This window comes from Callithrix jacchus, chromosome 6, assembly GCF_049354715.1.
Source record: "Callithrix jacchus isolate 240 chromosome 6, calJac240_pri, whole genome shotgun sequence".
Taxonomy (NCBI): Eukaryota; Metazoa; Chordata; class Mammalia; order Primates; family Cebidae; genus Callithrix; species Callithrix jacchus.
Window position 1 is genome coordinate 153,397,486 of NC_133507.1, and position 23,059 is coordinate 153,420,544.

Here is a 23,059-nt window from a genome sequence, read left to right on the forward strand (position 1 = left end):
TCCCACTATGAAACATTAGCTGAAATTGAGGAATTCCTTTAGAAATACAAATTAATAAAATTGATTCAAGAAGAAAATTTTTAAATATCAACTGTCTTATCTGTTTGAAAGTTTTAATTTTTCTCTTCTGATGCCTTTCTTTGGCTATTGTATCAAGGGAATACTGCCCTCACAGAATGAGTTCTCTATTTTCTGGAAGAGGTAAAGGATTGATAATCTTTTTTTCGATGTTTGGTAGAATACACAAGTGAAGACATTTGAGCCTGAAGTTTTCTTTATTGGAAGATTTTAAATTAATAATTCAGTTTCTTGTTATATGTCTATTCAGATTTTCTAGTTTTTCTTCTTCTTCTTCTTTTTTTTTGAGACAGGGTCTCACTCTGTCACGTGGGCTGGAGTTCAGTGGTGTGATCACAGCTCACCACAGCCTTGATCTCCCAGGCTTAGGTGATTCTCCCACCTCAACCACCAGAGTAGCTGGGCCTACAGGCACATGCCACCATGCCCATCTAATTTTTTGTACTCTTTTTTTTTTAAAAAAACAGAGTTGGGGTTTTGCCATGTTGCTGTGGCTGTTCTTAAACTGCTGGACTCAAGCAATCTGCCTGCCTTGGGATTACAGGTGTGAGCCACTGCGCCTGGCCAAATTTTCGATTTCTTTTTTACTCAATTTTAGTAATTTTTGTTTCTGGGAATTTGTCCATTTTTTAAAAGTTGTTTATTGTATTCCTTTATAATCCTTTTAATTTCTGTAAGGTTTGTAGAGATGTCCTTTCTTTCATTCCAATTCTGTGGTCACCCTGTGGAGGTAGAAAGTGCCCCTCCCAATTAATAGGTAGGATGTCTATGCTGGAAGCACTCCATACATCAAGAAAATTTGAGAGAAATTTTATTATTCACCCAAGAGACTTCTGGGGATGGTAGGGTTAGTACAAGTGGGTCTGGCCTGCCTTGAGTTAGACCGAGGGAATGGGCTATTTCTTTATAATGGCTAGGGTGCTGGGGAGTTCCCATGTGCAGGCTGAGGATTGGCAAAACTTGAATTTTCTGCTGGGGCCAAAGGCCAGGCACATGTGGATGTTCTTATTAGCCTGCTTAGTTGTGGGTTCAAAAGGGGAAAAGTGAGGTGAGGCTGAACATAAGTCAGTGATCAAACATAAAAAATTTAACGAATGGAATGAGACTGATTACAGTTCTTGACTTTGGAATTAAAAAAAAATTTTTTTGTACTTCTTTTCTTCAGGTTATATAATCTTAATTGATCTACCTTCAAATTTATTGGTTATTTCTTCTGTCAGCTTAATTCTCCTCTTGAGCTTCTCTAGTGAATTTTTCATTTCAGTTGTCTTTCTACTTGAAATTTCCACTTGGTTCTTTTTTATAATTTCTCTTTGTTGATATTCTCTGTTTGCTGAGTCATTGTCATCATAGTTTCCTTTATTTTAAAAGTGTTTTCTTTTAGTTCTTTGAACATATTTATAATAGCTGCTTTGAAGTCCTTATTGCCTAACTTCAAAATCTCTGCTCCCCTAGAGACAGTTTTTATTGAAACTGTTCCCCTTCCATGTATGGGTCACACTTTCCTGTTTCTTTGCATATCTTATGAAAACTGGATATAGATATATATTTTTAGGCATTGAAGAATCAGAAAACTGGATATTTTTGATAATATATTCTGTATTTTGATTCCCTTATCCCTAGAGTTAGATGGGGTTGCTCTTTATTTAGTGACTTGGATGGACTAATTAATTCCATGGAGTCTGTTTCTCCATGAAGTGTTTGTGTGACTGCTGATGTCTCTGCTTAGTTCTTCCTTTCTTGTTTTTATTTTTTAGTATGACTGTCAAGTATTTGCCCTCTGGGTCAGCATATCTTAGTGGGCAGCCTATGATTGGTCAGAGGTTGTGTTTAAATTCCTTGAAACAATGAGTTTCCCTTTGTTAATGGTTTTGTGAGGATTGGGGCATGCATTCAAAGTTCAGAAAGTCTGCTCTGGGTTTTGTGTTTTCCATTTGCAAGGTCTTATCTTTTTCCAGTGATAAGTAGCTTGCTGTGGCCCTGTCATTTCTTTCCTTCATGTTTACAGTCTTGTAATGTGCACAGTCTTCAGACCAGCAGGAAAAAACAGATTTTTATCAAGGCGCAGGTTGGCTGTCTCATTTCTTTAGTTCTCCATGTTAAATTTCTGGTTTGTCTGCTGATGTGTTGCTTGCCCTGACTGGTATTGCAAACTCAGGTTAGCTGTAATATTGGATTTCCCTCATTTTTTGCCCTTGAAATCACTTTTGTTTTTGACAATGCTTATGGTCATGGAATTCTTCTCCAGATAAATTTATCTCCCTCTGGCAGTGGAGCTGCCAGTCATCACAGCTTGTCCTAGCTTCTGCACCAAGAAATTGGGAGGAGTGTGGGATGATAGGCGCTCCAGGCTAACATACCATACACTTTTCCCTGTTCTTACCAAGATTCAGTAGATTTTCTTAGACCGGCACTTCTCAATTTGTTGTAAACTTTTTGATTAATTAAGATCTTTAAATAGTTTTAACAATGTTGTAAGTTTTATTGTTGCTTTAGGGGTTAATATTTGTCAAACTCCTCATTCAACCGTCTGGATGTCCTTTCCCCTGCCCCCTCCCTTTCCCTCTTGCTTTCCTCTTTGTATGTGTCTCTCTGTCTCTGTCTCTCATTTTTGAACATTTAAATTTTATTCAAACTAAAATTTACTTTGGAATATGTTAGGTGTAAGGCTGGTCGCCTCGCTGGGAGCTCGGACACGCCCATACCTCTCCGCGCCTAGAGATTACGTCACCACTCCGCGCCTGGCACCAAGCTCTGCACTCAGCACCTAACCCGCCGTTGAAAAACCCCGCCAAACTTTAAAAGAAGCCCCACCAAAACCTGCCCAATAGCAGTTTGTCATGTCCACGTCCCGCTTCCCCTGGGCAGCTCGCTCACCAGAAATCCCGCCTATCTACCAATAACAGCTCGCTCCATCCACGTCCTGTTCCCTCATAGCCAATCAGGACACCCTCACTCACTATAAAAACCCATGCTTCAGGAAGTCGAGCATGGCTTCCCTAGCCTCTTTCCCCGAGACCATGAAACCTCGCCCAGGAGTTAAATAAAATAGCATTTAATTTTCTTATGCTAGTCTCAGTTTCCTCATTCTAAACTCAGCAATAACCCTTACATTATGAAGTAGGGAGTTGTTAAGTAGTGTCTTAATACTACTTGTTGATTAATCCATTGCTTCTCACTGATTTGTAAGATAAATGGTTTATTTTTCTAATCTTGTTGAGATTTATTTTAGTCTTGTCCATTTATTTAAATTAATCAATAATCATCTTTTGCTTGTTTTTCCCATCTCTTGCTTTCCATTGGCTCATCTTTTTCTCTCTTTAAAACTGTCTTTGGAGTTTATCTCTTTGAGTTTCTTTTGCTATCTGGGTTCATACATTCCATTTGCTCTTGATACTCATAAGTACTGAGGCTAGGCTAACACAAGTGGGATGTGTAAGGCACAAACATTCTAGGAAGCTCTCACTCCTGGGTCCTGCAAGTGTGGGATTGGTACTTGTAGGACTTTGCATTTTCAAATTTTGCACCCTAGCTGCCTGGCTTGCCCCATTGTAGTCCTGGCCCTGGTTACTCATACTTCTCACATGCATATATTTGTTGTAACCTGACTTCTGCCCCAAATAGGCTTCATTTATTCAAATTTTTGAGCATCTGCTATATACTATGCATTGTGCTAGGTTTTGGGGAATATAGAGGGTCTGAAGACACCGTTTATTTCACCCAGGAGCTTTCTTCAGATTTGCTCTTGGCTCTAGTGCCTTTTCCCAATTCCTCATTCTTCCTGCCTTTTTGTACCATGTAATGCTATTGACAACTATTGCCTGTTCATCCTAATGTCATCCCAGCTCTTAACAATGTATAGCTATTTCCATGGTAGGACACTCTTTCTAGGGACCAGTGGGCAGTTGGGCAGTGTATCAGTGACTCTCATTCTGGAAGTTAGTACGGATTGGAAACTGACCTGTGCTTTCAGTGTATCAGGGTAGGAGTGCCCAGGGACTTCTTCAGGCTTAATGGCCCTTTGTAACTATGTCACAGGGAATCGAATATTGCTTGTTTGTTCATTTTCTTTTTTGAGACAGAGTCTCATTCTGTCACCCAGGCTGGAGTGGCATGATCTCAGCTCACTGCAACCTCCACCTCCTGGATTTAAGCAATTCTTGTGCCTCAGCTTCCTGAGTAGCTGGGACTACAGGCCTGTGCCACCATGCCCAGTTAATTTTTTTGTGTTTTTAGTAGACATGGGATTTCACCATGTTGTCCAGGCGGGTCTTAAATTCCTGAGCTCAGGCGATCTGCCCACCTCGGCCTCCCAAAGTGCTAGGATTACAGACGTGAGGCACCATGCCCAGCCATTGTTTGTTCATTTTCTACTTAGCATTTTATATACTCAGAAATCTTTCCATCTCCTTCTAGTGCTTTGGTACCCAAATGTGGGCTTTGACTGCCTGCCTAGCTGTCTCGCTTATTTTTGCCAATTTTGTTTCTTGAGTCCTGCGTTCTTTCCCCATACTTTGCTGACTTGTTTTTAATGTAGTTTCCTGGTATGACCCTGCTTTACTTGGTGTTCTCATTGCTTGTTCATGTAAACAAACTCATCCATTCATTTATAGAGTGTTTTTTTTTTCCTGAACATCTTTCTTGAATTAATTCGGAGTGGCTTTTGAGCACTTGTTCTATCCTAGGTGCTGTGGTAGCCATAGGATTTACAATGACAAACCCAACCAAACATTACTTGTCTTCCTGAGTTAGAGAGACAAGTTAGGTGTTAATCACACAAACTGGGATAACTGCTGTGAAGGAAGGATACAGATGCGGCTGACCTAGGGACACTGGAATTGAAATCTGTCCCCTCATTTCACTTAATAACTGGCAGTAACTCCCCTTAATTTTAACTTTTGCCTGAATCAGGATTGACATGTACTGTCCCATTTTTAATTGTGTCTCTTGTTTTTGGATTGTTGCCAGTTTGCTCCCGACCCCTTGCCCCACCCAAGGCTGCCTTTCGTTGTATTCTTGGTCACTAGTGGGAGCATACCCTGGTCATGGATCTGTCCTCATTTGGGAGCTCTTTTCTCTTTGTTTTCTTAATACCTGTTTCTGTTGATTCTTTTCCTACATCTTCATTAGTTTCTTTGTTACATTTTCTACTTATTTACATTTCCTAAAAGTTGCCCTAACCCAATTTTGTCAGGGCAAGAGTGCTCTGGACTCGGACTTCTACAGGGTTTTAATAGCCTTCACAATGAGAAAGGAATGTTGCTTGTTGGTTCCTTATCCTGTGCCCTCCTCTGTATCAGCATACCCTTTCTTGGCATTCTCATCCATTCTTGTACACTCTTTGTTGCCATTTTTATGCAAATGACTGGCTAATCTCTCTGTCTCTTTTGCTTCCGTTTTCAAGTATTTGGTGGATCCCTCCATGTGGAGGTACATAATACTCCAAGTGGAATTCATCATGTTTGCTAACTTTCCCAACTCCCAGTCTCCTACCTAGAAATCTCACACAACCACTCCCTCCTTGCTCACTTCCAGACCTGCCTGGTTGCTAGGTGATGCCACTTTGTCCTCTTCTTTTCAATATCCTCAGCTCAAGTTCTGGTCTTCCTTTTCTTTTACCTGTCTGTTCTGGTTTTCTCCTAAGATGCATCAGCTGCTAGTCTCTCAACTCCAGATGACTCTGAGTCCTGTACCAGGTTAATTTTTCCTGAAACAACTCTTATCTGTTGTTTTTCTCTTCTGCTCATTCATGCTTTGAAAACTCCCTAGTGCTTTTGAAAACCTGACCTAGTTTTTTAGACCTTCCAGCTTGTTTTAATTTCCTTGCCACTGCCTCCCTTCGTATAGGCTGGACTCTATCCAAATAGAATTGATTTTGTAAGAACTTGCCTGTATTTTCTGTTTGCATCTCTATTTTTATTTCCTTTTGCCAGGAGTATGCTTTCCTCACACTATTAGTTCTTTAAAATCTTTCCTGAAGTTCTCTCAGGTTTCTTGACCTGGAGATACTCTTTCTCGCCCGTCATCTGTACATTTGTCCACACTTTAAAAAAACATAGTGCTTTCCACTTATCCTTCATTCTGTCTAGTGTAGTGCCTTGCAGAAATATGTGTTAAATTAATGAGTGGATAAATGCATTTCTGTATTAGGCCCTCAGACAGTCTCAACTCCTCCATCTGCCTTTCTCATTCCCTTGCTGTTTATCTGAGACCATCTCTTTCTCTCCCTTTTTGCAATTGGATCGGCTTTATCTGTGAATCTCTTTATCTGTCCCTAAGTGGCCTATTATCCGCTGTCTCCTTTGCTTTTCTTCTGCTGAGTTAGTATTAATTTCAATTTAAAGAGAAATTACATCATTTTGGTGAAGGATGTGTGTGGGAAATAGAGAGGAAATGGAAGCTAGTGTTCAGAATGACATCTTGATTCATTTTGTGGGAACACAGGCTGCCCACAAAAATTTGCAAATATAGACTTGACTCCTGGGCTGGTGGCCAGTAGAGACTAGAAAGTAGAAGTTGTGATGACATGTTCAGTATCCAGGTGGAAGGCCAGGGGCCCACATTCTAGCCTGCTGATCCTGGCAGCTTCTCTTATATTCCTTAGACACAGCTGTCTGAGCTTCTGATCAGACAACTGGTTTGAGGTGATGGCGGGTAAGAGTAGGGGAGATGTCTAATTACAGTATTGCCATATTTTGAAAGCATATGAATCATTTGGGGTTCCCTACATAGTTTTGTACATCAAGTTGTGACAATGAATTAGGTTTTGTTGGTGGATTCTAAGGAGTTGACGCACTTGGTTTCATAGAGGTGTATCATTTGTCCAGAGCTGGACTTAGTAAATGCCACATATTGAGCCCCAGTTTAGTACCTATTTCGTTACGGTGTTTAGAGTCTAATCTTTATATCACCTTTCAAAACTATGTTTCTTTATATTTTTGTGCATTTCACAAGCTGAATAGAACTGTCAGAATCCTTATTTTTCACATCATTGTGCCATTTGTGGAGATATTTAGTTGAAGTGGTCCAAAGAGGCAGTTTAGTGGTACCCGTGAGGATGAAAACTTTGAAAAGAAACTTGAGACAGATGGCGTGCTTGACTAACTGCCTGGGAGAATGTGATGCCACAACCCAGGAGGGGCACCACGTTGCCTTTGCCATCGAAGTACTAAATTTCTGAGAGGACAGAGGAGGCTACAGCTTAACTGCTCTCCAATTACCAATCTCTCCTTGGTTTCAGTGGATTACAGCAGAGCTGCTCAAGGTGGGAACTCTGAGCTGAGCAGTGGAGGTTTCCCTGGATCTGAAGAGAAGACTGACCTTGGAGCCAATAATGAGCCAGCCTGACCACAGAATGAACCTCCGGTCCCTGGAGACCCCCACAGGTAGTAAAAGGAAAATGGAATCTGCCTGAGTAACTGGAGAACTGAAATAAAAGTGGAATGGGTATGAAGGTGTGAAGTGGAGGGTGTCTTTTAGGACTGAGGGCAACTATAATTCTTTTTTTTTTTTTTTTTTTTTTGAGATGGAGTCTCGCTCCGTAGCCCAGGCTGGAAAGCAGTGGTGCGATCTCACCTCACGGCAGCCTCAGCCTCCTGGGTCCGGGTTCAAGCAATTCTCCTACCTCAGCTTCCCAAGCACCTGGGATTACAGGCACAAGCCACCATGCCTAGCTAATTTTGTATTTTTTAGTAGAGACAGGGTTTCACCATGTTGGCCAGTCTAGTCTTAAACTTTTGACCTCGAGATCCACCCGCCTCAGCCTCCCAAAGTGCTGGGATTACAAGTGTGAGCCACTGCACCCAGCTGAGGGTGATTATTTCTTTTAGTGACCTGTTAAGTATTCTCCTGTGTGATTTATTCTAGAATTAGATGTGTTTCTTGCTGTCTTAACTTATTATATTAAGTATAACTGTTTAATTTCCTCTAGAAAAGTGGCAATCTTTTAGTAATTACTATTTTTAAAAAGTTTGTGTCTATGAATAGCAAAGGATACTGAACTCATTATTCAGATTATGTTCCATACATGTTGTTTTGCTGATTTAAAACTCAAGTCTCATCTGTGTACATTTTATTCATGTTTTCTTAGCCACGGTTTCCTTTTTGTGATTGTTCAAAATCACCATCAGGTGTTTCGGTCTCTTGTTGGTCTCTTTAAATAATAATTTAAAAAAGGTATAATAGCTCCAGTTTTAAAAATACACAGATGTTTGAGGAAAGAGTTGATTGCTGCCTCATGTTTCTAGGTGTGTCTGCTGTGGCTGGCCCACATGACATTGGTGCTTCGCCAGGTGACAAAAAGTCAAAGAGCAAGTCCATGCGAGGGAAGAAAAAGAGCATGTTTGAAACTTACATGTCCAAGGAGGATGTTTCGGAAGGCTTGAAGAGAGGGACACTCATCCAGGTGCTTAAAATCTACTGGAAGGCTATTCCTTGAATATGTGAAATCCAAAACAATCTATTTAAACTATTTCCTGTTCTGTGCTATATGCTTTCAGAGAGATGGTGATGTAACAGGTGCAGTGCTGTTATGATGGCATAACAGAGATGATGAGGTAACAGGTACTTCTTAGAACTACAGCACATTTAGAGGTAATAAGCACCACAAGACAGGGACAGGCAGAGTGCTCTGAGATTTGAGAGGAGGGAGCCACTGTTTCCCATTAGATGCTTTATTAGAAGTGACATATTTGAGCCATGCCATGGATGGGTGCAGTTTGAGTAAGTGAAGATAAGAGAGAGCTTTAGAAATGGAGGAACCAGTGTGAGCTGCTACAGTAGAAGTGAGAAGTTGGGTTTGGATATATGAAACATTGAATAGTTCGGTTCTTCCGGAGCATGTGGATGCTGCATGACCAAAAATGGATGAGGTTGGAAAGGAAGCAGCAAACAACAACAGACAATATTTGTTGAATGCTTTATAGTTTATAAACTATGTTTACAAGCTAGTTCAGTGGTTCGGCTGAACAAATATTTATTGAGTATCCATTGTCAGCCATGAACAGTTATGGTTAGGAGCGTGCAGCATGGGTGCCTTTGAGATGGAGGTAGACAAGACTGCCTTTCTGTACTTTACCTTGCAGCCAGTGGTGGGAGGCAGTCATGTGAACAGATGATTTGGGGATCAAATGGCAAGTGCTCAGATAAAAGGGTGGCCAGGGTGTGTGGCAAAATATTGGGAAGAAACTGGGAAACTGTGTAGAATGAGGTTCTGGAGAGGCTTCCTGTAGTGGGTGACCCTCATGGTAGGTATTGAAGGATGACTAGTTTGGGCCTATCAGGTGAGTGATATGTGTGTGGGAGGTATGGAGAGGCAGCGGTGCTAATGAAAAGGTGAACTTGTGAAGCAACATGGAGTATGGCAGCTTGGGCCTTCTTGGGTATAAACCATCAGGCATCTGAGAGCCCAGCTTCTGTATTTATGTTTTTTTTTGCTGAAGATCCAACCAATTTACAGATACTGTCATTTTCTCTCTCTTTGTGTCTCTCTCTCTCTCTCTCTCTATATATATATATATCTTTATATATCTTTACCTTTCTGTACTTACCTGTGGTTGAGTGCACATGTAATCGATTTAGACTTTTGACTAGAAAACCGTTTTTAACAAATGAGTTGATTTTTCTGATTCTTGGAGTACTACTGGTGGTTTTATGTATTTATTTATTGAGAAAGTCTTGCTCTGTTGCCTGGGCTGGAGTGCAGTGGCACAATCATGGCTCATTGCAATCTCTGCCTTCTGGGTTCAAGTGATTCTCGTGTCTCAGCCTCCAAGTAGCTAGGATTACAGGAGGTAAAAATTAGCTGGGCATGAACAGCACAGCTAATTTTTATATTTTTAGTAGAGAACAGGTTTCACCATGTTTTCCAGGCTAGTCTTGAACTCCTGATCTCAAGTGATCCTCCCGCCTCAGCCTTGCAAAGTGCTGGGATTACAGGCCTGAGCCACCATACCCAGTCCTACTGGTGTTTTTTTTTTTTTTTTTTTTTTAAAAAAAACAGCTTTCCCTGGATTTATTTGACAAGCCCTCTTTTAGGAGAGATGAAGCTGCATTTGGACATTAGTCTATTCATTAATCAATTCATTTTCTCTTCATTGTTCAGCCCATATCCCAAACACCATTTTATCTGTAAGTTTCTTGGCCCTCCTCTTGTTTCACATACGACCCATTGTGCCTTCTCATTCTCATCCTCCTGCACTCTCCTCCAGGCGCACACTCCTCTATTCACCCTGAGCTTCCAGGCTTTTCCTCTAAAACCTGTGCTCCTTGATGTTTGTGACTTTGTACATGCTGTTCCTGGTACTTAGAATGCTTTATCCCACTGTCTTGACGTAATCACACTTACCATTTAAGTCCCTGCCTAAATGTTACCCACTTTGAGAAGCCTCATTTGAATTCCCCAAGTAGAATTAAAATTCTGCTTTTAAGTTTACTGCTTTCCTGTAGTTGACTTTTTTGTTTTTCCTTTATTCTACACTTACTACCGTTTCTTGGCTTTTATGTTTCCCCCAAGTAGACTGTTTGTGTACTTGATAGCAAGGTCATGCGTGTCTTATTCCAGAAGTTAGCTCGGTGCCTGGCATTTGACTGATGCTTAATACGTTTTTATTGACTAAGTATTTACTTGCTGACTGAATAGAAGATCCAGATACTTACTGTCTTTGAGAAGAGCTGGGGGAACCTCAGTTGTTAGAACTTGAAAGAAAAATAGCCTAGAATTTTGGCTATAGAATTACAGCTCTATAGTGATAAAGAGAGGACAGTGTTTTCTGTGGTGATATTAGCTTCAGCTCCCTTTTCATTTTTGCTTTTGAAGAAACTAGTTTCTGATACTCAAAACAAAACAAAAATCTGATCAGTATAACAACTCTCATTCCCAGGAGTTTGTAAGTGATTCCTCCTGGCCTGTGACATCATGAGACTCTGCAGCCAGGGCCTCCCCCCCAACATATGAGAACAGTTGTTCTTTGCAGATGGGGAAAGGAATGGGTTCCAGATATGAGGTCACCGTGTGAAATATACAACACTGTAAATAAGATTTTCATAGGCAGAGAAACAGAGTCCATCTGCTGCTTGATATAAACTTTATGTGTGCTGGCCTTACTGGGTAAGGTAAAAGGCCAGACAAAGATGTTTTAATGTTGATGGAGAAAATTAAGTATATTAGAAATACTTAGAAACTTTTGTTAACTTTTGTATTCAAACTCATCTCTTTTGACCTCTTTTTTTTCTCCCCATCCAGAGAAGAAACCTTTTATTGAGAGATAGTAGGGGGATTAAAAAAAATAGATGTAGAATATTTTTATTTTGTTTTCAATATCTTAACTAATACTTTGACATTTCATTAGTATTTTTTCCTATGTGGGAAGAGGAGACCACAGTCCTCTTTCCAGTGTTTGAAACTGACAATAACACATGATCATGTATGTGTAGTTTTGAAGTCTAAAAAAATAATAAAATCTCACATAAAAAATGTATTTTATTTCTCTCTTCATAGGTAGAGTTCTGAGAGGTTGTTCGAGATGTTGGGAGAGATGAGAGTAGGGGATAGACAAGCCTGGAAGGGGCTCCAGTTTAGGGTGATGATCAAGTTGACATGGGTATGAAGATGGTAGATTTGGCTGTTTCAGCTCCCAAATGATGCTTTGGCTAAAGAAAGTTCAGGCTGGCCAGGCGTGGTGGCTCAAGTCTGTAATCCCAGCACTTTGGGAGGCTGAGGTGGGTGGATCATGAGGTAAAGAGATCGAGACCATCCTGGTCAACATGGTGAAACCCCATCTCTACTAAAAATACAAAAAAAATTAGCTGGGCATGGTGGCACGTGCCTGTAATCCCAGCTACTCGGGAGGCTGAGGCAGAAGAATTGCCTGAACCTAGAAGCCGGAGGTTGTGGTGAGCTGAGATCGCGCCATTGCACTCCAGCCTGGGTAACAAGAGGGAAACTCCGTCGCAAAAAAAAAAAAAAGAAAGTTCAGGCTAAGTCCCCAGAGCTGCCTGAGGCATGATGTCAGAGTATCTCTTAGAATAGAAGTTGTTATTGGCGCTCTAAAAAAAAATCCTAGTACAGGAAGATAGAGGACAGGATGAGCTAGTTTCTAGGATCTCCACCATTTGTTAAGAGTGAAATCAGGCAGGGTGTGGTGGCTCACACCTGTAATCCCAGCACTTTGGAAGGCAAAGGTGGGAGGATTGCTTGAGGCCAGAAGTTTAAGACCAGCCTGGGGGACATAGTGAGACTTATCTCTACAAAATAAAAATCAGTTAGGCATGGTGGTGTGCACCTGTAGTCCTGGCTACTGGGGAGGCTGAGGCAGGAGGATCGTTTGAGCCCTGGAGTTGGAGGCTGTGGTAAGCCATGATGATGCCTGGTCTCTAGCCTGGGCAACAGAGTGAGACCCTGTCTCAAAAAAAAAAAGGAGTAAAATCAGCTTGGGGATGAATTAAAGATGAAGGGAATAGATGTGATGTTATAGTGGAATGCCCAGTCACTTAGATGGGAGAGATGATAATCATAACATTAATACTGGGGGTGATGAGAGAACTTTAGCTCTGCAGGCATTAATTACTTAATTAGTGCAACAAATGTTTCTTGACATCTTACTCAGTGCCAAGTGTATACCAGTAAGCAAGATAGGCAAGTCACTGGGAAGGTAGGCAAAAACAGCTAAAGAAAAAGACAAGGTGGCTCACACCTGTAATCCAAGCACTTTGGAGGCCAAGGCGGGTGGATCACCTGAGGTCGAGAGTTCAAGACCAGCTTGAGCAACATGGTGAAACCCCGTCTTTAATATAATAAATTAAAAATAAAATAAAATAAAATAAAAAGACAAGAAATTATAGACTGTGATCATTGCTAATAAGGAAATGAGAAAGGCGAGAGAGACTATTTAGAGAGAGCCTCTTTAGTAGGGTGATAAGGGAAAGCCTCTGTGATGAAGTGATCTCTCTGTGAGGTATCTGAGATGAGAATGAAGCAGCCATTTGAAGAATTAGGAGAAGAACTTAGGTGGAGAGCTCAATTAGTAGAACAGCAGCAAGCCAAAGAAGGCTTGGTGTTTTGAGAAATGAGAAGGAAGCCTGGGAACATTGTGAGCAAAGGGAGTTCTATTACGGGACAAGTGGAGAGTTAGGCAGCAGCCAAGTCATATAGGGTCTCAAGGCTGTGCTGGAGAATTGAATTTTGTTCAAAGAGCAGCAGGACGTCACTGAAGGCTGTTAAGCAGGGGAAGAAAATAATCTGTTTTATGCTTTGAACATATCTCTTTGGGAATTGTGAGATGAATAGACTAGTGTGGAAGCTGAGAGGCCGCTCAGGAAGCTATCAAAGTAAACCAGGTCAGAAAACATGGAGATGGGAACAAGAAGGTGGCAGTGAAGATGGAGAGAAGTGGATGGATGGATGTGGGGCTAGAACTGATATGACACGATTAGATATGGAAGGTGAGGAAGAGGGAGGCATCACTGATGACTGCTGAGTTTTTGAGTTGAACAGCTGGCTGGCTGATGTTGACATTAACCAAGACAGAGAAGAGCAAGGGTTGGAATGTGGTGCTGAGTTTTTGGGTGAGAGGGACAGCTGGCATGCATGAGTGAAGAGGCCCTGGTGCTGACTGTGGCAAACAGAGAGAGAGACTGTTCACAGTGGTTGAGAGCACGGACTCTGGAGCCAGACTTTCTGGCCTTGAAAATGATGTGAAAGCAGGCAGTTTTCTTAACCTTTTGGTGCCTCAGTTTCCTCATCTGTAAAAACAACAATAATGGTACCTACCTCCTAGGATTGTTGTGAGGGTTAAATTAGCTGATCGATATAAAGCTCTTCAAAGAGTGTGTGGCATGTTGTATACCTGCGTAAGTGGCACTTGAGTTTTGTTTTTACTACTATAAAAGGAGCATCTGTTGTTCAGGTTAGGCTGTTAGATCTTATGATTTTTAATGAAAATCTAGAAACACATATTTTATATGTGTGAAATTCCTCAGTTTTAGGGACTCTCAAGCCAAATACAGTATGTTTGCGATTGCCAGTTAGACTGATTTAGCCCAGTTGTGTGGTGTTTTTCTATGGTACTGTTCAGCTGCTTGGGTATAGGAAGGGAGAAAGAAGACAGTTGGGGTTAGTTGAGAGGGGGTCTTTGCTAGTTGAATATCAGAGTAAGTGGTTTGTTCATAATTTGCAAGGTTAAGAGATGATGACAGGTCATGGCAGTCAGGTGGCCAGAGAAGGGAGTAAACAGAGTGGGGGGACAATGAATGAAAAATGTGGTCATGGCTTTGGGTGGAGATCTTGGTGAAACTGAATAATTTGAAGTGGGGTTTCTACCATAAGTAGACAAAGATTGCCATAGGAAAGTGTGATATTTGAAATTTTTTTTTTTTTTTTTTGAGGTAGCATCATTAGTAGTGCTGATGGGATCCAGGCTGTGAACATGGGAGAGAGTAGGTGGAGCAGGGGAGCGAATGGTAGTTAGAGTGACAGGCTAGGGTTGCTTGGTCCTCAGTCTGGTTGTGAAGTCCCGAATATATATGGGAGTGAGGATAGAGAGGAAGGCAGTGAGCTGCCAGTCAAAATGTTAGTGAATTAGAGCTTTGACCCACCTGAAAGTTTGAAGAAGACAGCACCAAGGAGGTGCTAATGACATGAACTTCAAAGGGTCTGGGATTTTTGAAAAAGAATGGAGGAAAAAATACTTTTAAAGCCATGAGGAGGAAGCAAAGAGACCTTCCACCCCTGGTCCCTGAGATCCATGGGGTATGAGAGATAAAATAGGCTCACTTTGAGAGCACTCAAGGAAAGCAATAACATCAGGGAACAGCCAGGTTTCAATTGTGGTGAAGAATCAGGAGCATCCGGAGAAGAGATGGAGGATTTGGGATCCTCACTGATCCAGGTTCCAGGCCTAGGGAAATGCTTTAGGAAGAAGATGGGAGATAGGCGATTGGGTCAGGTTAGAGGATGGCTATAGAAATGAAAGTCGTGGCTTTTGTAGGTGACTAAGACAAACCATCTGTGGGAAGTATCCTTTAGTTATTAAAGATCCTTTTTTTTCTGACAGATGTTATTGTCAGCTGCTTGTATCAGGCTGTAGGAACGACTCTGGTCTGCTGTGGAGCTCTGTGGGTTCTTCTTTCTTAGTGTGATCTGGATTCTCTCAAGGGCTCTGTTTCTGAGTTTCAGTTCTTCAGAATTACGCTCCAGTCAAATTCACAAATGCTGTTGTGGACCAAGGTTTCTGTTCTTCCTTGTGGTGCTTTTGCATATATCAGGAAGTTTGGGATAGGGAATCAAGGGTAAAATCCTCAAGGTCTTTTTAATACCTTTTCTTTTAAATAGAGCCTGGATGCAGCCCTGAGCAACCCATCTCTTTTCCCTGGGCCCAGCCTGGCCTGACTGCCCTGCAATTAAAGGCATTTTCAAAGCTAGAGGCATTGTCATCTCTGTACTTCATATGCTGAGCTACAAGGGATGATGGAAGAACAGGAGTTGAAAAAAAACTTAGGCCAGAGAAAAGCATCTGGAATCAGAAAATGAAATTTTTAAACACTTAATTTCAGTGAATTGACTTTGATTTGTTTGGAGTCCCCTCACCAGACTGTAAGCTCTTTGAAGGTAGAGTGTGTTGTTGGTCTCCATTGTACCCCCATCACTTGACACCGTGTCAAGTGCCTGCCATGGTATCCGTTAAGAAATGTTGAGTGAGTGGATGAATACTTAGAATAAATGTAAGTTTTTCCCTTCCTTCCCTCAACAAGAAACAGCTGTTCTACAAGTAGATTTACTGTGACACTCCTAACAAGGGACTGGCCTTGGAGAGCTTTGCCAACCTTATCTCCTGGTCCCTCCCTCTTCTATGCTAGGCAGAGTTATTGCACAATGGAGAAGAATTAATGGGTGCCCTCTTAACCACTTCTGCTAACACAGTGTCCTCTACTGTACTCCTCATCTGATTTATTTGCAAAGTTTGCTCTTCTGTAAAGATTTAGATCAGACACCATCTCTGAAGCCTCTTCTGGTGCCCCCGCTATGAAAGTAAGCTGTACCTCTGCTTTATGTTTTCTTGTAAAATAGGGGCTGACCTTAGTTAATCATTATCTTCCCCATCAGTGTGTCTCGGGGTCTTGAATATAGTCATTACTCAACAATTAATTATTGAATTGAGGACTAAATGATCATTTGTAGTAGTCTGTTTGAATGTTTATGATATTATAAACTGTGGCATGGACATTTGTAGTTTAAATTTGGTACAGCACGGAAAGAAATTATTTTCTGCTTTATGCCCTTGCCTGTTTTGTTAATTATGTATCTTTGAGTCTTTAAATGTTTTAGGGGGGAATGTTATTTAAAATACTTTCTCAAGATATCCTTTGAGTCTGGCTGTTAGAAAAATAACTGCTTCCATCCATGTGTTCCAGTGGCCTGAGACTACAGCTGGAACCTGGGGAGCGTTACAGCTTCCTGCAAGAGCCTGAAATACTGAACTGCTATTGAAGAGGCCCCCACCTGCACCCCTGTGTGTAAATAGAAGCAGACCCTGGTTTGGTCCTGGAATAACATGAAGTTGAAGACAGACTGGGTGGCCTGGCTGTTGGAGCCAGGATTCCAGTTTGCATTAAGAGCTGGTTATGGACCATTTTGAATTATTGACTCATTAAGCTCTGCACAGGGGCCAGGGTTAAAAATAATGCATCCAGTTTCTTGAGGCTCAGTATCCAGGTTGGAAATCAACCTGTATCCCAATTTGAAAATTGTCACAGAAACAAGTAATTGTGGAAAGGTCTTGGAACTGGGAGAATAAAAAAGGCCTTTGTATAGTGAGGCATGATCCCCAGGTAATCTTATTTGTAAAGTCAAGGTTTATATTTGAAGACTAGCATATGGGGCACCTAAAATCCTAACAGTTGTCACTTTCCCACTCCATGCCAAGCTCTGTTGTTTCTCACTTTTGCCTGTTCACAGCAAGGTGCCAGTCTAAGCTTTCTCTTTTTGATGAAACCCTCTATTTCAGATATCAACAGAAATTGTGTTTCCTGCATTTAATGAATAGTTCTTATACATCTAATTTGTTTTCTGAATTGAACTGTTAAATTTTAAAACTTTTTATTGGAGAATAACATACATATGGAAAAATCATAAATATCTAGCTAGATTTTCACAAACTTTATTTTTTGTTTTAAAGGGTATATTGAGAATTAATCCAAAGAAGTTTCATGAAGCCTTCATTCCTTCACCGGTAAGTTCAATAACTTTATAATAAACTTAATGTCACATTTAAGTTTTTAGATGTGCTCTAAAACTGAAATCATATATTCTAACTAAAAAGCAGAGTGGTAAAACAAAATTGAGGATGGGCGAGGATTTGTTTCAGATTTAAATTTAAAAACAGAATTTTCTTTTGGTTAACAACCCCTTCTGCCAGTCTTAAAATATCATGCCAAATGAAAGGGATGGCATTTGTTACAAGGCTGCAGAGAGCAGCTGGACCCAGGCAGACTACCCACCAGTTCATGTAATTGGACGCTCTTGGTTTATGGCTTAAAAGGGTTTATGGTTTTTTTCCACTGATTTAAGTTAATCTTTCCTAAACAAATATGCTATCTACTTTGGATCTACTGCATGAGCTAATCTGAACATTTATCCAAAAATATCGTGTAATGCTTTTTATTTTGGGGGTTAGAATTTCTCACTTCACTTTCATGCAGGTGATAGAACTTTGTACAAGGCTCTTTCCTGTTGGGTCTTTAGACTCTTTCTTACATATATGACTTATTTTAAGAGACTCTTTCCACTTAAATCAAGTTCACACTGACATATAGTTAGCAGCAGTTCTCTAGAGAAGGTTTGACTGAGCCAAGCTGGGAAAGCAATATTCTTAAATTCCTGACCTAACTTTTCCAGGATACCATAAATAGAATAGCTATAGAATCGTAGATTTTTCGTAATAAAAGAGACCAAACTTATGCTTATAGATGAGGAAATGGAATTCAGTTAACATTTTATTATGTTAAATGGCAGTAAGTTCAGTGAGAATATAAGTTCAGTCATGTACTTTATAAATGCAATTATTACAGACTGAGCATCCCTTATTTGAAACACTTGGGACCAGAAGTATTTTGGATTTAGATTTTTTTTTTTATTTCGGAATATTTACATTATATACTTGGACTGAAATCAAAAATGCTCCAGTGAGCATTTTCTTTGAATGTCATGTCAGTGCCCAAAAAGTTTTATATTTTGGAACATTTCAGATTTTATATGCTCAACTGGTATTATTGTTATTGTTACCATAACCTTATGACCTATTCTTAAGCAATTCCCCTGCCTTCTGAAATCCAGGGACTCACATTGCATCCAAGTTCAAGTCTTGCCCATTGAATTAGATAAAAGTTATCACTGACATTCACATTACTCTCTCTCTCAGTCGTATTCTGTTCCTTTGAGAGAAGATGGCATATGTCTTGCCCCTGGAACTTGAGTTGTAAAATTGGACTGTAGAATTGAGGGTCTGCTTTGAGGTAGTAACTTGGCTGCAAGAGCAGTTCTCTCATCCACTGGAAGCGCAGTTTACATAGGTATTAGATTCCAGAGTTTGCTCGTAAGGTTAAATTTACATCCAGGAATCATAAAAACTACCCATGAAAATCTCTTAGAAAGGTGCTGTGTTGGAGACGGATACACCATCTCTCATAAGTCCTGCATAACCAATTTTTTTTCCCGTTAGGATGACTTTCTTCAAGAATATACCAGTTGAAGGAACTTGATTGTATTAGGAGACCTCATGTATGAAAGACAGATTTTTAAGCATGAAAATATCACTCAGTGTAGAAAGTTCATCCTGAGAGGAAGCTGGGAACTGGGTAGATTCAGACCTCTTGTCTCTTGTGCGTGCTGAAGTTTGCTCTTATTGATGGGAATGAGAAGGGGACCTATAGCATTTTGAAAATTTTGCTGTTTCCTCTCTTCCCTGATTACATGATAGTCAATTTCCTTAAGTTAAATCCCTATTGGGTTGGCTCCTAGCAAGTGTGGGACCTAGGACAGAGGTAGAAAAGAAAGCATATATACCTTTAATCAAATATTGAAAAGTTAGACTTCAAACTAATCATCAAATAAAATATATTATTCCATATATTCCATGTAGGAATAGACAAGGTCTATTCCTTGCCAAATACACCTCCATATACCTGGGTTCAAATGTAGAATTCTCAGATTTCTTGCCACTCCTTGCTGAAACATGGCTCCGCCTCTGGGTTGCCCCTCTTCCCTTCTCAATGCTAGCTTCTTGTCCCCTTGTGACTCCCCTGCATTCACTGAGGGCCCTCTCATGCACAAATGTGGACATTCCTGTCCCTCATATCTAAGCTATGTCCGTACCCATTAGAAATAACTGCTCTTTAGTCAGCCTCCACGGTGAGGGGGTGCCACTGGTGGTGGGAAAGTGCCTGTATATATCCTGGAGGTGGGCTTGGGGTTGGTTATTTTAGGGAAGCACATCCATTTGGCCTGTAAAGTCCTTGTCTGATGGGGTGTCCTATGGATCCTGCAAGCTAAATTCATGTGATTTACATCTGCACATGATATATCTCCATGGCCTAACCTGGCTTGTTGAAGAAAGCTAAGAAGCAAAAGCAAAATTTGGTGATGTTTTAAAAGCTCATAGTTGTTCTCCTACATAAAATTGTGTTCTTTATATGTCCTATTTAGGGATTTTTTTAGACAGTTGTGATATGAGGATTTGCTTATTTCTGTGCCTCTTTTATTCTTTTATTTGGCTCCTGTTGGAGTAGTAATATTGTCTCAGAGAGAGAAAGACAACTCACCTCTAGGGAATTTTTTTTTTTTTTTTTTGAGATGGAGTCTTGCTCTGTCACCAGGCTGTAGTGCAGTGGCGCAATCTCGGCTCACTGCAACTTCTGCCTCCTGGGTTCAAGCAATTCTCCTGCCTCAGCCTCCTGAGTAGCTGGGACTATATACGCATGTCACCACGCCCAGCTAATTTTTGTATTTTTAGTAGAGATGGGAGTTTCACCATGTTGGCCAGGATGGTCTCAATCTCTTGATCTTGTGATTTGCCTGCCTCAGCCTCCTAAAGTGCTGGGATTATAGGTGTGAGCCACCGTGCCTGGCCCCACCTCTAGGTAATTAAGAATAAATCATAAAAACAACAATCGGGACCCAATTGCCAGTGATTGTAGACACTCTAATTTTGGACATTGGACTAGTTCTATGCTTCGGTTTTCAGAAGCATTACAGAAAACAATTCAGGGCAATAATAGGGGCAACAGATTACTCATATATAAAGCCCACAACCACCTGTGGTCTGGATTTCTGAGTATACATAGCTCATGTCTGTGTCAACCGTGAACTTCTATGAACTGCAAACTTGACTCAGGTTCATTATAACTTCTACTGATAGAAAGTTGATTTTCATTTTATGACAAATATAAAATATATGGGATGAAAAATGCCCACAGATAGACTAGGAAGGAGAATGTCAGAACTAGGGCCTAAATGTCACCTGCTTAAGCTAGGAGAATGAAGGCAGGGATAAATATTAAAGAAGATGTGGCTTTTGCTTTGACAAAGGACATACAGTGGTTTTCTTATTTGTAAAACGGGATGGATGAAATATTCTCCAATGTTCCTCACATTCTAAAGTTTTTAGAGAGACAATAATAGAGATTTGATTAAAGTATTTAGGTTTGCTCTTACTGACTCTAAAAATGGTTGTGAATTTACACAATGTCATTTGCTATGCTGAAGTATCTCCCTAGGTCCACAGGTGAAGAACAGTGAATCAGTCATTAGGTATACAACGATACTTTGTTTTGGGGGAACTTGACTTGGGTTCATTATAATTTCTACTGACGGAAAGTTGCTTTTCATTTCATTACACAACTGAAGTATATGGGATGAGTATCTTATGTGTACTTGCTAGTTTTGTGAGGTTCTCAATAAAAATGAAATGCAGACTGTGAGTAAGATCATGTGACTTTCAAGCAAACCAAGATAAAATGATAGTATTGACATGCCTTTTAATCCTATTTGGGGATAGGATAAAGAGGAGAAAATGGATCAGATGGAAAAATCTGTCATTTTAAAAAAGGACAGTTTCTATTCTGAATTATGTAGGTCTAAGAAGCTCTTTAACTTTTAAATGCTTCTTGTCATGGGAGGCATCCTTTGTAGAGTTTATTTCTGGTCCATCGAGAAAGGATACTGTGACCATCGTGGCATGCTTGTGTTGTTTTCCTTCCCCCAATCCCCTAAGTCTTTAGTTTGCTTAATGCACACCCCACCCCAGGTCCTTTATCTTTCCTCCAGGGATGTTCATGTTCTATTTTTCTTTCTCTATCTATCTATCATCTATCTATCTATCTATGTATCTATCTATCTATGTATGTATGTATCTATCTATCTATCTATGTATCTATCTATCTATCTATCTATGTATCTATCTATCTATGTATCTATCTATCTATCTATGTATCTATCTATCTATCTATCTATCTATCTATCTATGTATCTATGTATGTATGTATGTATGTATGTATCTATCTATCTATCTATGTATCTATCTATCTATGTATCTATGTATCTATCTATCTATCTATCTATGTATCTATCTATGTATCTATGTATCTATCTATGTATCTATGTATCTATCTATCTATCTATCTATCTATCTATCTATCTATGTATCTATCTATCTATGTATCTATCTATCTATCTATGTATCTATCTATCTATGTATCTATGTATCTATGTATCTATCTATCTATCTATCTATGTATCTATCTATCTATGTATCTATGTATCTATGTATCTATCTATGTATCTATCTATCTATGTATCTATCTATGTATCTATGTATCTATGTATCTGTCTATCTATGTATCTATCTATGTATCTATCTATCTATCTATCTATCTATCTATGTATCTATCTATGTATATGTATCTATCTATGTATCTATCTATGTATGTATGTATGTATGTATGTATGTATGTATGTATCTATCTGTCTATCTATCTATCTATCTATCTATCTATCTATTTATGTATCTATGTATCTATCTATCTATCTATGTATCTATCTATGTATCTATCTATCTATGTATCTATGTATCTATCTATCTATCTATCTATCTATCTATCTATCTATGTATCTATGTATCTATCTATCTATGTATCTATCTATCTATCTATGTATCTATCTATCTATGTATCTATCTATCTATCTATCTATCTATCTATCTATCTATCTATGTATCTATGTATCTATCTATCTATCTATCTATCTATCTATCTATCTATCTATCTATCTAATCTATCTATCTATTATTCATTCTAATGGCTAGAACAAGACTTTTGGCATCCAAACAAAGAGCTGAAATCTTTGGCCTTAAAAAGTAGTTAAACAGGATGACTTATCCTTTTAATATTGAGCAGTTCACAAGCTTAGTATCTTTAAAATAAGAGATTCAGTGACAGATCAGTCTTGTCTATGAATCAAGGAAGAGCTGAGTAGTGATCCAGTAGCTGTAGATTTTTGTGTTGTCTGAGGTTCAACTCAGCCTTGCTTTCCTTGTTTTTTTTTTGGGATAGTAAGGTGACAGTACTATCATCCTATCAATTTGAAATCTCTTAGCTGCCAAAAGGTGTTAATAGCTGCTTATAATAGAGGCATTTCATTTCATCTGTTTGACACATGAGTATGGGTTAGGGTGACCTCCAAACAGCCCACTTTTCATTCCAAGGAGGTCCGAAAGATCCTATTGCTTTTTGAATTACAAAAAGCAGCAATTGATGATGATGTGCCATGTTTCAGTTGTTCACTCTCTGTTTACTGGCTGTCTCTTCCAGATCTCTCTGAGAACCTTGTCAAGAGGTCAGCTACAGTCATGTTTTGTGGCTAACACAGTAGCTTTTCCTCAGGGACTAGGGTGGGGTCGGTTTTGGCAGAGTGTGCAGGCCACAGCTGTCAACC

General features: G+C 39.9%; 1 protein-coding gene across 18 annotated transcripts in view; it reads left to right on the plus strand.

Annotated features, from left to right (window-relative positions):
• DIS3L2 (DIS3 like 3'-5' exoribonuclease 2) overlaps positions 1-23,059 on the plus strand; it is a 385,922-nt gene that overhangs the window by 33,539 nt on the left and 329,324 nt on the right. For 14 of the 18 annotated variants that reach the window (XR_013519159.1, XR_004744905.3, XR_013519158.1 and 11 more), the window contains exons 2-4: positions 7,319-7,463; positions 8,325-8,482; positions 17,250-17,303. Coding sequence is in view for 12 of the 18 variants with exons in the window: in XM_054258039.2 (XP_054114014.1) it covers positions 7,412-7,463; positions 8,325-8,482; positions 17,250-17,303 (264 nt within the window). In the remaining 6 variants the exon portion in view is untranslated. Of the gene's footprint in view, positions 1-7,318; positions 7,464-8,324; positions 8,483-8,691; positions 8,800-15,406; positions 16,103-17,249; positions 17,304-23,059 lie in introns of those variants that run through there. The other 4 variants (XM_078328830.1, XM_054258041.2, XM_054258042.2 and 1 more) reach the window with 4 other exon arrangements.